Source organism: Rhipicephalus sanguineus, chromosome 8 (genome assembly GCF_013339695.2).
Source record: "Rhipicephalus sanguineus isolate Rsan-2018 chromosome 8, BIME_Rsan_1.4, whole genome shotgun sequence".
Taxonomy (NCBI): Eukaryota; Metazoa; Arthropoda; class Arachnida; order Ixodida; family Ixodidae; genus Rhipicephalus; species Rhipicephalus sanguineus.
The window spans coordinates 149,291,672-149,305,631 of NC_051183.1; the positions used below are offsets into that span (position 1 = coordinate 149,291,672).

The 13,960-nt window shown below is 45.1% G+C and overlaps 1 protein-coding gene across 1 annotated transcript; it reads left to right on the forward strand.

Annotated features, from left to right (window-relative positions):
* The first annotated feature begins 235 nt into the window (after positions 1-235).
* On the forward strand, positions 236-2,869 carry LOC119403001 (uncharacterized). Its single transcript, XM_037669982.2, has 2 exons — positions 236-368; positions 2,383-2,869. Exons 1-2 carry the CDS (start codon positions 243-245, stop codon positions 2,611-2,613), a joined length of 357 nt encoding a protein of 118 aa, XP_037525910.2. The 5' UTR covers positions 236-242; the 3' UTR covers positions 2,614-2,869.
* The last annotated feature ends 11,091 nt before the right edge of the window (positions 2,870-13,960 follow it).

Genomic DNA, 13,960 nt, shown 5'->3' on the forward strand with positions numbered 1-13,960 from the left:
GGCGCTGACATATTAAACGCGAAACTTTGATCCCAAACTCGGCTATACCCAATTCCCACAAAAGAAAAAAATGCGAAAACGCTCATTCCCTTAGATTTACACATAAGTAAAGACATCTCATCGGAATTAATACATCTTTCATCATGGGCTACCTCATAACCATCTCATTGCATTCACACGGAAAACACCGAATTTCCTAACGAAGTGTAAATAACTACTACCTATCACTTTGTTCACATTGTATGTCTTCACCGCCGATTTTCTCCGCGGGTGCTGTCAGACACTTAAGAAAAGGTACCGACAGTGTTCTGTTTCACTTGTTACAGAGGAGACGGTTCAACTTCAACTTTCAACCCCCTGCTCCACGAGTAAGTGGCAGATTTTTTTTGCTCTTCTGTGAGAGCTTCGCTTCACGGAATGCGTAGTGCTTGAAAAACGGCTATTTAGGCACACTTAACATCATAACGAATGCAGAAATACCTTCGCCTTTGTGCAGCTGAAGAGTATTTTCTAAATTTCATATTTTAGGGTAACACGTGTGGGGCAAGAATCACATGCAGAATACATGAAAAATTCGTAAACAGGGGGCAGGAGACGACGTTTCCACAGGCGCACTTGTCTTCTTCAGAGCTTCATCTGCTTTCCTTAGCGCGAGTGGGTATGTGCTCCGTGCCCTCTCCTCCAATCCTAACAAAGCAGAAGGATACGGCAACTGCAAAAACGGGGCTGGGTGTGGGAAAGAATGCGGAGCCGGCGTGCCGAATTGGGTGAGTCAAAAGGAAAGATGAATAGTCCGCGAAAAACAAGAAAGGGGTGGAGGGCAATGGGGGGAGGGGGGGGATGGTGTTCGCGTCGAAGGGTAGCAAGGGAGCAAGTCGTTTTGCTGACTTTTGTTGTCAGAGTGAAGCGCCGCCTGACAATGAAAATTTCGCGCAGATAAGGACGCACAATTAAGCCCTTCTAGGAATTTATAACGTTTTCTTGAATTCGATGGTTAATGGCTTCTTGAAGGAAAAATCGCAGCGCAAAACACCACACGGACAGAGAGGCACACGGGACTGGCGACTGTCCCGTGCACTTGCCTGTCCTTTTGCCGTTTTCGGTGCGATTTTTTCTCCAACAAAATATAATATAGGCCGACGATGATTACGATGACTGTAAGGCTACTTTCATAACAGATGTGTTTGCAACGTAATCCTTTTACCATACGCTGAATACGCTGAGCTCCATATGAAACACATGGGAAATATGTACTTACTACGCAGTGAATGTCAACTCGAAGTTACGCTTTAAAAAATGTGCTGGTTCACGAACCCTTGGACTCCAAGCTTTACAGGAACTCGAGCTTCCTAGGGTGTAGGGTACACAAATATTGTCATCCGAAGTACATAGAAACATTAACCTTGAAACTTTCAAGCATGTTTATGCCTTTAATCCATCAAAAGTAGGAAAAAATACACAACCGGCTAAATGTAGCCGGCGAACCCAACTTTTAAAGCATTACCGTATAGCGTACGTTGAGACTCCTACCAGTGTCTGCATAATTCCATTGATTTTACGTTGGTCTTGCATGGTTACTGCGTCCGTCCCCAGATACTACACTGTTACTGAAGATCAGAGCTTCTGCCAAAAGGTCCCTCAATGTCATTGCAGTATTCTAATATTTTACATTTTCACATATTTGCATCAACAATCCTGGTTAAAAATCACCTATTACTGCAATAATGGCATTGAAGACCACATTACGCAGAAAACTGATTTGCTCCTAAAACAACATTGCCAAAAACGTCATTAGAATTTTCATTCGTAAGTAAAAATGAGGTACGGAAAATTATTGTCAACATGCTCTTGATTTTGATGTACTGCAGTGCGTTTTTCTACCTTAATGTCAAAGTGCGTCTCTTCTAAAGCTTGATTTCTTTGTCATTCATAGCAATAGCAGCCACCGCAAACATTTATATCGTAACGAACTGTTTCACCATAGCAACTCACGTCGTTAAGGGGCCCTCCCTCAATACTGCCACAATCATCAGATAAATGTTAGGAATTCAGGTGGCCTCATCAGATCCCTGTTGACGAGATGATGCTCGTGAAAGGTTTCGAGACTGTAAAACGCAACTAAGAACGCCAAGTTGTCTAACCCAGTGCTTACAATTGCAGCTTTAATGGTGTTGTTTTCTTCCCCAACCTTTTCACCGCAGTTGGATTATCTTTTTTTTGTTCTTGTGCGGTAAACATGCATATACCATTGTGTCACAGTTTACACATCTGGCTTTCGTCTTCAAGATTGTTCTGGCCAATTATATAGCCTGTTCCCTGCCCAAACGTGCCATCTCTTTGCCTGTCTGTTGGAGGAAGACTGTTTATGACGCCTTTTTACAGCACCGCTTTAACGTGGAGGTGTCTGGCGGAGGCCGCAACCATCGCAACTTCAATGTGGGTGGTTCTGTGCACGGCCAGTACGACCTGTATCGTAGCAGGGGCGGCACACGAGTGGTGGCCTCTGGTGGAGTTGCACACGGTGTGACACGCATCGACGGCAAGACGTACAAAGGCAGGCCGCAAGGCTCTGTGGGCATCGGCGTCGAGATCCCCATTGGAAAAGGCCGATGAGCTGAACCACATCTGCGTTCGCGAAGCGATGCCCTGTTTGGCGAAGCAGGACCAATAACAACGGACTCACTTGCGAGAGTTCACAGCCTTCCTGGAGTTGTTGCATGAAATATTTTTATACTAACAGCTTTGTTTTCTGTGACAATAAATTTAGTAATCTGGAATGTTTTCTAAAAACTTAATATTAGTTCCAAATTTAAATTCTCAATTTGTACGTCCTCACTGTGTCGCTCCTGGAAATAAACTGCTTATTATAGTGCACATATGTTGAAGTACTTGTCTTATTTCTGCAGTGTTTATAGTAATACCTCCTGCATGTTCGCCTGTATTAACAGCGGAACTGTTTAAACTCGAGGTTCGGCTTAAAGGCGTGTGCAAGAAACAGCGCCCAGCGCAAGCTCTTTCGTCCTCCTCTTCATCTTCTGCTTCGCTCACCGGACTCGCGCGCCCGGCGAATGTTCTGCCGCTGCGTCGATGTGTCCGGCGTAGCATGCAATACGTTGAATAGATGAGAGAAGGAGCAGAGGAAGAGAGAAAGGGATAGAGTCAAATAAAGAGAGAAAGAGATGCAGAGCAAGAAAGAGAGAGAGAAAAATAAAGGGAACGAAGCGAATCGAGTTAGAAAAAACATAGAGGAAAGAGATTGCAAGAAAGAGACACAAAAAAGAACTAGAAAAAACAGAGTGCAAGACAGAAAGACAAAGAAACCAAAAAAAATAGAGAGGAACAATCGAAGAGAAAGAAAGAAATAGGGAGCGAAAGAAACAGGGTAGAAATGCAAAAAAAAAGAAGATAGAAAGTACGACCGAGAGGGAAATGAATAAATACATAGAGACAAAAAATGAAAAAAAAACAGAGAGAAAGAAAGTCAGGAATATAGACAGAAAACTAAACGGAAATAAGGAAGGCCGCCGGGCTTCACTGTTCCTTCAGGATAGGCACGACTAGTTCAAAGCTGCCTTAAACTTTTTTTGTTGGAGGGGGGGGGGGGGGGGAGGACGAGGGAAAGGGGCGGGGAGGGGTGTCTCTTATTCAGGGCCTCCATTAAAACTTTTAGGAGCGATGCGGTTTCCGCTTGCCATGGGGGACTCACGGCCTAATTTGTCAAAAACCACAAGGATCAGACCATGTCTTCTGAAATAAAAGAAAGAAGCCTGGTGGTAGAAAATACATTTGTAAAACATGGCTGGACTTCTAAAGCTTAAGCATGAAGGAAACAAGGTGACTTTTAACGGCTCGTTTTTCTTCGTTAGACACAATATAATTGAGAACTAACAGACAATAATGCCAAGGAAAGTACAGGGGGTGTTATTTCCAGTAATTAGAATATAAATGCGAAGAAAGTAAAGTGGACGAAAAGATAATTGCCGCCGGCAGGGACCGATGTCCCTGCCGGCGGCAAGTTACGTTTTCGTCCACTTTACTTTCTTCACATTTACATTCTAATTACTAGATATAACACCCTCTATACTTTCCTTGGCATTATTGTCTGTTAGTTATCAACTGGGCCGAAAAGGTCGTGGCAAGCTACTTGCCACCACCATTCCAACCACCGGCAAGCTAAATTCAACGACCTCGCTGTGCCATCAATAAAGTTGTTTCTCTCTCTCTCTCTCATTAATAAAGCTTAAGAATAGACACTTGAGCAAGAGCTCTTGTAATATACTCTAGCAATTACTTTGTAAGGCGAACACTTTCTATTTCGAATGGACATGCAAGAAAAACTTCTGCCGCCGTCAACCTCGCGTAATAAAATGGACACGCTCATATCAGCTGTTTGCTTAAAGGATTTTGGTTAACGTGAGCATGAATCTTGCATTTTACTTCGTAAACATTCGTTACTGCATGCACTTGGTTGGTAATGTATCGGCCTTTGATTTTGTGCTTCGCTTTGTTTTCTGATGTGGAATGTACCATGGAATATATTATGCGTGTTTGTCGGCAGATGATATTGTAGCGATGCTGAAGCACAGAGACTAGTCCAACAAACATATTTATTAGGGGAGAACCTGTGCCCACAACTCTAAGTGACTGCGGTCGTAAAAACTGCGACTCAGTCGAACACCAAAGAGGTCATCCCCCTGTCTTCCCCTCTCTCTTCATCAGAAATCCCGAGCGCGTGGCGAATGCGAGCCGGGTCCTACCAGGGGCGCGTGCCACTTGGCCTTTGCGCGGCACGACAATACGGCGTGCATGCGTGTTCTATATGCACGGGGATGGGCGCGTTATTTGAATGGGGCGAAGATGTCGCGGCAATGTTTTTTGCTTTTTTTTCTCTAATAATAATAATTTTAGAAAGTTACGTCCCAAAACCACGATATGATTGAGAGACGCCGTAGTGGAAGGCTCCGGAATCATCTACCATCTGTTGTTCTTTCAAGGGCTCCTAAATCTCTGGCATTTTGCCTCCATTGAAGTGGGGTCACCGTGGTCGGGATTCTATCCCGTCACTTTCGGATCAGCAATCGAGCACCCTTTGTCAGACCCCAAATAGAGTAACGCGTCATCCATCTGCAGGACTAACAATAACGTTGTTGCCAACCAACAAGATAGAAGCGATCTAGAACAGAACATGCATGTCGTTTTGCCTAGCAGAATTATATAACAAGGCCAGTGTAACCCAATAAAAGCTCGAACTTTCACTCCATTCATTAACAACTCGTCGAGACATTGCTATTTTGCTCTCTTTCACAAATATGCCCATGCCTTTCCGTCACCCCTAGAGCAATTGCAACGTCCCTCTCATTTGTCTCACAGATTACATAACGACTTCAGCTACACCTGCGTCTACGGCAACACTAGTGCCTTTAACTTCTCGTCACTTTCGCGAACCATACGCTTGCGGGACGACATCGCGAACAGCATCTCCATACATGGTATTCACGATAAATTTTGCGAGCACCTTATCAACCATTTCAGGGGTAATGCATAGCTGGTCCAGTTGCTCCCGTGATTCATACATCCCTCTTTTCTTCTTTCTTTTATTTCATCAGCAAAGTGATGCTGTTGCTAAAAGTTTTGATTATTATCTGCACTGTCGGTCTCAGCTAATACCGGCAAACTGTGCAATTTGTGCAGCTGCGCTTGCATTTCGATCTGTCTAACACACTGCTGCATTTCTTTTCTTTTGTGTGTGTGTGTGTGTGTTTCAAACTTGCCAATTCATAATATTTATATTCTTATGTACATATCACTAGCTTCGCACATACACATATTTTGCTGTACTTGTCGTTGTGTTTGATGTTATCCTACATTGTTCCGACTTTTGTGTACTTGCCTTCGTGTTTTATATTAACCTTTTCAGCCCTGTAGTTTTTATTTTGGCCGGAGACATTTTTGTGCCTGTTTTCCTAATAGTTAGGACCTCAGAAAACCAAAAACGAAAAATTGAGCCATTGGTGCAAATATTTATGGATTAATTAGCATGGAATCAAATTAGGTCATCAGGGCTCAGTGGTTGTGAAATTAGGAAAATGGCTTCTTTATTTCTGCTACTCACTAGAGTACACAAAATGTGATCCGCGTCTCATTTTTCAGCGTGATACTCCTTGAAACAGCTTCAGTACGACGTCCCGAAAACGGCGCTTAGCCGCCTCACCTGACCCGACGCGGCGTCACCCATGACTTCGGTCAAGCTTTTTCTTCTTTGTGGCTCCCAGCACTACAATTATGTCGCAACTTTGGTGTCAATCATAGTGCAGATCATTGAAGAAGTATTTCCCCAAGAATGAGCAGTTTTGGTTTCATTTCCGAGGTGCTAGGTGAACTTTTGTGCGGTGTCGTCAATTGACCACGCCAGAGCCGAAGGGGTTAACCGAAATTGTTCTCAGACTTGCATATGCCCCCCCCCCCCCTTACAAAATGCCTCTGCGAGCCCTGTAAGGAATTTGAAAACAAATAAATAAATACATAAATAAATAACAACTAGAAAACCACGGCGGGTTCTTGTTTTCTATATTCCTTTCCGTGGTTCAAGTACGCCTTCTGTGTTGTCTGAGGCTGATGTATGTGTGTGTGCAGTTAAACCTCTTCGCTTGCGGTGCGCGGGTACGTCGGGAAATACGTGCACCCTAGTGATCTTTTCATTTTTCTTTTAATTTGTAGCGTTAACTACACTGGCCTAGCCGAGCCAGTTTCGCGAGCCTCCTCAAGAGCCGTGCTGCGCATGCGCGAGAATCAGTTATATCACGCAGCTGGCGCACCGGAGCCGGCACATCCCGCAGACTCCGCCGCCGCCGGTCTGCGAATTCCAGAGAAAGTTAGGTCTAGCCGTGGCAGACGCACTGGCGCCGGCGCGCGCGCAGCTATTCGCCTTCGCTGGGCAGTCGCCGTCTGACACTGCGCTGGAGCCGCTCGATAGCGCCTCTGACTGGCGTGTGGTATTCGCAATGCCCACGAACGATAGGTGGCGCGCTGTGCGATTCAAAGTGGCGCCAGGAGGAGGGTCAACCCTTTTGTTAGCATACGAACAGATAGGACGTGAGGGCACGCGGCCCGTGCCAAATTCATCGGATGAGGTCATGAACTGCACCGAAATAGATATGAGACCAAACTCCTTGCCCAAACATTGGAAAGTGCGAAATGCTCGCTACCTAATTATTTTCTGCGGTGTTAAAGGTTATATTTCCGCTCCGTTACCGTGCTTCAAAGATGTTCTGCGAAATCCTGTGCGCGCTACAGAAAACGTATGAACTGAACGGCAGTACAAGTATACGTACCGTACCTGCCTTTCGGATTTGCTACAGTAATAGGCCACTAGCGAGTAAGGCCATCGTTGCTGCACAGGACCTTATGTTTAGTGTGACGATGGTTTCTAAACATGTTGCTCCGTCATCATTACTTGTGTGGGTTGAAACGCGGAGTACACATTTCACTTCTCTCGGATGTTACAGGTTTGATGAGCACTTCGAAACGAATGCACACGCAAGCTTTTTGCAACGTCGAAGAATTTCTGAACAACGAAGCCATTCGGACGGCAATGGTCAAGTTCATTTGGCAACTCAGTGGCGCGGCTTGTGGACGCGATTGTACGTTTAGCTTCCGCTCGCCGAGCTTGTTGGAAGCACGCGGCCACAAACGTTTCGCTACGTACATCGCATCAGAAAAATTGTGCTTTTATTTTGATCTCAACACTGTCGTACATCAAGTACAGTCAAAGTGACTTACGATTGTGAAAAGCTTGTCATACAGGCATTTAACCAGCAAATCACGTTAAAGAGAATCGCTGCTGCAGAATCTTCATCGACGCTTTCGGTATCGGTGATTTCACAGCCTTCAATGTCCAGTGAAAAATCATCGTCGTCAAGGTGCACGGTCTTTTAACACGAAAGTGTTTCATGCCGGGGTCCACCAAGTACATCCGTCACGGATATGACGTTGATAAAATGGACGCCAACGGGTGAGAAAGAAAAAAACCAAGAAAACGATACCCCGCTGGGTATCGAACCCACGACCTTGAGGCCGCGACGGCAAGCACCCGACGCGCTACCGACTAGGCTAACTCGGCAGATGCCAGACATGGCGCGAACGCGCCTTTTATCTTTCACACATTCTCTTTCGCGCGGGGCTCTCTGTTGGCGGTTTAGGTAGGCGGGCGGAGCGGGGCGGTGCCGCCGTCTGTGAGATGTTAAAAGAAGTAATGCTTCACGATCGACACTTACTAGCGCTTACTCCGAGATTGCGCGCGATATCGGAGGTAATGGTTAAAGCGTCTCGATACCAGCGAGGTACACTGGCCGCGCTGGCATTGCCGAGGCACCCTTGACGCAGTTACGTTCTTTGCCTTTGGCTTCGTGCTAGCGTGCGTCAGCTCATCGGAGTAGTGCAGCTTCCACGTGCGCCAACGGGATTTCTCCGCCGCCGACTGCTTCGACTGCGAAAGCACCGACTAACAAAACTGCTGCAATATGCGTTGCAGAAAGGACGCGATTTCGTCGGGCGAATGTCGTGCCTTGGTGGAGCGAGAGCAGCGCCTGCGAGACAAGCCAGCGGGACGCACGCGTTTGCGGCTGAGGCTACCTGTACCTCCCGTGTTGCTGAAGCGCAGTGTGTGTTAGTGTATGCATGAGCACAGGCGTCGGCTACCCATTACTAGAAAACGCACACCATGTCGTTTCTCTCCTTAATTGACGACGCTTTGAAGAAGCGCATACCGGGTACCAGTGTTGCTTATGAGCTTGCTGATATCATCCTTACGCGGGATTCACGATTCTCTTTGTCCAAATATATGTTCACACCGTCAGCTACCACAACGGTTTAGTCATGATCATGGGCGTTAGTCGTCGCGACAGAGACATGCTGTAAACATAGGTGCATCTACGTCAAACGGTGCTATAGCGGCCAAACACGAATAGACATTGTACAAGCTCTCATATATCACTACACAATAAGCACTACTTCTGTGAAGACACGTTTCACTTGTGTGTTATACCGATTCTTATGACGCAGGGATCAGCCATGTTTTTTTGAACATGACTGTCAAAATCATTCTAAAGAATTTCCTCCAACGAGAGCTGCCTCGCCTTCTCCGCGTTCTGTGCTCAGAGAACACTTTGCTTGTAGTGTGCTGCCACCTGTCAACAAAGTAACAAACATATAGTGCAGCGCTGACTATGAAAGCAACACACGGGTGAGTTGGACAACGTTGAGAGCGGGTCTACCGATCAAATTTCGACAGCTGGGGTCCACTAACGTAGATATACACATAGTCCATCGATCAATCAATCACGTTTAATCTCCGCCGGAATGCGACAGCTGAGGACCAGATTGAGCCAGCAACACGGCCGGTACTTAGTCGTAGTTCACGATAGCCGTGGAGGGAGCGCAGCCCCGAATGACTGAATGGTCGCTCGCAACATTCATGCAGCTCTTTTCCGACGAAACGTAAGGCGCTTTGGTTCAGTGTATCACCTATTTAATACGAAGGCACTGATATTATTCAGTTATAGAAGAGAACATCACGAGCTCACGCGACACGCTGCGTGTAATGTTATGGGTTTCATGAACTACAAAGACACCGACGGATGTTATATACAAGCGAAATAGGGCGAGTTTCGACATAAAAAGACAGGAACTAACATTTCACTAAGCTGTGTGACCACGGAAAACATCGCGGAGCTCAAATGTGTACGCTGTGTGCCATCATTGGCAGTACGACGTGCCCAGGGCGCATCTCCGCGTATTTTCACGAAAACTTCGCGTCTCGCAAGAAAGAATCAAACTTTTCTTGTCCCGGACAACCCGATTTGTTCACAAATTCACGAAAGGTGCGAAGTAGTAGTGTCTCTTTCCAATCGAGCGAATAACGCACGGTCTAAAGTTGATTCATGGGCCCATGTAAACTCCCTGAAACTAAACATAAACAAAACAAAAGCTGTTTTATTTCACCCCCGCCACACACAAGTTCAGTTCCCGGTCATTTCGTTAATAAGTCAGAAATGGAAGTTTGCAAAAGTTTTAAATCATTAGGCGTGTATTTTTCACAAAACATGACATGGGATGATCTTGTGAACCATATTATTACTAAACTATCTCGGATAATCGACATTATGCGCCGCCATTGCTACTACTTTTCGGTTTCTCTCAACATGCTTATATATAAGTCGTTGTTTTCTTCTCTATTGTATTATGCCTTTCTTGTATGGTCCAAAACGACAACTGTAAACATAAGCAAACATACCCTCTTGCAAAAGAAAGCTTTGCGTCTAGCCTGTAAATAACATATCACTCCCACACAGCAGAATTATTTAAAAAATATAGCATCATTCAGGTTGTATCAGTGCATAATTACAAACTAAGTCGTCTCTTTAAGTTCGGATTATTGAAAAATAATGATACGATTGCAAGAATAGCAAGGTTAGAGAAACATTTCCCTGCTTACAATGTACGTCAAACTGAAGTGTGGTACATATCGAAATGTAGAACAAATTACGGTAATCAGATGTTAAAGATTAAACTGCCTACACTTCTAAACCGCATACTTAAGGAACATAACATTGACATATCCACGATATCACCAAAACAACTGCGATTAGTGTTTGTATAATGTGATGTGTCGACTACCCTTTTTTATGCCTGCATTGTAACCTTTTATTTTTTTTTAAAGCACATTGTGAAACACTTTTCTTTAATATGGTTGCACTTTGCCGCCCGTCGTCTGTGCTACCCTGTGTACTAGGGGGTCAGAGCTACTCAAGCTGTTCTCACAGCTTTTACCTGCCCTCCTCGTAAAGCGCTCTTGTTGCGCAGTAAATTTCAATTTCAATTTCAATCAACGCATTGAGAATCGGGCTAGCGCAGCCGAACTAGGGAGCGGCTGCCGGTTTATCGTCTGCTAGCCCTCCTCCTGACATCCGCTTGGTGGCGTGGCAGTCTATGGGCATTGCGAATAGCCTTGGAGAAAGAGAGCGCAAAAGCTGCTCAACGGCGCAGAAGTGCGGAGAACCTTAACTCGTAGGATCCCGAAGTAGTTGCCTGGCAATTAGCGCTTGAGCGTAGGAAGAATGAACAGAAGGCGAAACGTGCTGCGGAGACACGAAAAGCTAAGAATAATCAACTGAACCTTTGCTAACGCTACGTGTATCCTGGCATAGCCGAGCTAAGCCACTGCAACATTTTTTTGAAGCTTGGGCAGCTTTTAGTGCTGTTGTTGCCTAAATGTTTTTAAGGGAGCATGAAATTCATGTAAACTAACGGCCTGTGCAGGTGTTATGCGCTAGAGGTAGACGTTATGCCGTTATGTTGAAAATGAATCATCTTGCTTACGCCGGAAACAACAGAGTTAAGTTGAAAGCGTTACTTAACTTACCTGTAAACTCCGTATTCGAAATACAGAAATAACCGTTTAAAGTATTTATATACATGTAGTAGCAGCAGTAGCAGTATATGTATCTCACACGCACGTTTTAGTATTGCGAACCTGCCTAAGCGCGAATAAGGTGGCTTATTTTGCGAAGTTTACAAATCATTTACTCGTTTATTATAAATGGCATCATGCATATTCTACACAAGATAAAGGGCCAAGGGCCAGCATGATGGAAATATCCTGCTATAAATGAAAAGAAAGCTTCCTTATCATTATTATTGCTGACATTTCTTGCTCAGAATCTGTGGCCACTATTGTATCGGCACTCGAGTTGCACCTTGAGTCCTTATCAAAACGATGAAATACGTCCTTTTGTAGTATGAGCTGTTACTTTGTTATATATTTTACGATGAAAGCATTGCATACGCGCAATATCTGTGCGTTTTTGCTTTCTTTTTTTTGTATCTGCGGTTTCTTTTTTTGTATCTGCGGTTTTTTTTTCTGTAGCTTTTCTTTTTTTTTCTTGCATGCCCAATTGCATGCACATGATACTGAGTGCTTCCAATGCTGTTTCGTACTTTGTGCAGCAGATCCACAGCGTCGTTTATTTGTCTCTGCTATTATTTATAATATCTGGAGTATTACGTGCCAAAACCACGATACGATTGTTAGGCGCGCCGTAGTAACAGGCTCCGTGAATTTTAGCCATCTCGTGTTCTCTAACAGCTGCACTGATATCACACAGTACAGGGGCCTCTAGCATATCGCCTGCACCGAAATGCGACTGCCGCGGCCGGGATCGAACCCATGACTTTCGGGTCAGTAGCCGGGCACCGTAACCACTATACCATCAGGCGGCCGTTTTTTTTTTTTTTTTTTTTTTCAGGTATGAGGCCAAGTGTCGGAATAAAGTTTGTGAAAAGCGCTAAGCACTAGATAATATTAGTCTACATTGTAAAGCAGACCTTTTTAGGAGGATGTTAGCAATATAAAGCAACTTCAATTTTTTGTTAATTTTTCATAAATGAAATTTTGGTTAAATGTGGGCCTCACGCGAATTGTCCTAACTCAAATTCCACTGAACAAAAAACCTCATTTTTTGCAGAGGCATAAAAGAAGCTTTGGCCAGTGCCATGAACCAAAACAAATGAAACCAGACGAATACTAAAGTTATAGTGATTAAATACCCATAAAATATGTAGTAACACTAGGGGCACCTTCGTATAACAGGCAGCCATAATAAATCTTGTGGCACGACATTTTATTCATGTTCATTGCACACCCACAATGTGATAAGGAAGTGCGCCAAGTTTTAATGAATAATCTTTATTAGCAAGAACGTTATGAATGTCCGCGTACGGAAAAATACAAAAATGTTAGTTTTGACAAAATCAACAAAAACGATTTGAAACACGTGCAGCGCCTACACAAGGTGACCATGAGCCACGGCCGCTACATTAAAAAACAAAAACAGGTGCGGCCTGTTGCGTGGCGCCGAAACAGCGTCCGGGGCCTAGTTCTCCTTGCGCCCGCACTGGCGCCACCACACTGGTACAGCTGTTCACGGAGAAGCGCTTCGACAGCCGCCTTTGTACGCCCGACACTTACTCCAATCAGGCCGTAGATAACGCGTTTTATAGCTGCACATTACACGTTGAATATTGAAGTCGTTATGAGAACTGCCGACTACCCCACATATGTGAAGAGCTTGCCCTAGGAGCATAGGCGTGCGCATAGGGGTGGCGACCGCCCCCTTATCATCTAAGAGGGGGGCGCAAAAGCTGCCCCGTACATTGACCCTTCTACTCACCTAAGAGGGAGGGGGGCGCGAAATCTGCCCCATACATGGACATAGTAGGGTGGGGGGGCGCTGCGATTAACCTCCGCCCCCCCCCCTAATGGGGAACCCTGCGCATGCCTATGCCTAGGAGTACCAGTGTTTTGTAGAGTGGGCCTCAATACTCTCCACGAATGCTGCCCGTTTGACTCACCTGAAATGAAAAGTATCACTCAATCACTGATCCCCTTAATGGGCAGGCAGTCGCCAGGCAGATCCCAAGGGCTGACTTATCGGCCCACCGAAACGCGCCACGAAAGCACACAAAATTGAAATGTAGGTCCTGTGGTCCGGTTGTGGTCCAAAAGAAGAGTTAGAGCCAAGAGTTTACAACGCAAACAAATTATATTCTCAGTCAAGGCAGTACAAGCATCACGCAAACATCCGCACTCGGCAGGTATCAATTACGACTCACAACATCACTTAGATGGTGTTTAAAACAACGGGAACAAACTTACCGTGCTACAAATGCACTCTCGTCCATTAGAAACTATCCAAGAACACTTAAAGGCCTTGAACATTCACCAAACGTGTGCAGCCCACAATTCTTCGAACGTTTCTGGAATATTTCTCTTCCAGAAAACACTCAAACGAACTCCGGCTCTGGTCACCGTCATTCGGCGACACTCTTCTAAACAGTGCTCCCACGGTGTCATCACTAGATCATCGAAGATCGACTGACCGCACTGTACACTACACGACTCACA

Bases quoted from the DNA above. Each gene is read 5' to 3' on its own strand.
- LOC119403001 (XM_037669982.2), top strand. From the start codon at position 243: ATGTCTTCACCGCCGATTTTCTCCGCGGGTGCTGTCAGACACTTAAGA. The intron at 369-2,382 runs GTAAGTGGCAGA...GCCTTTTTACAG, and splicing joins TTCAACCCCCTGCTCCACGA to CACCGCTTTAACGTGGAGGT.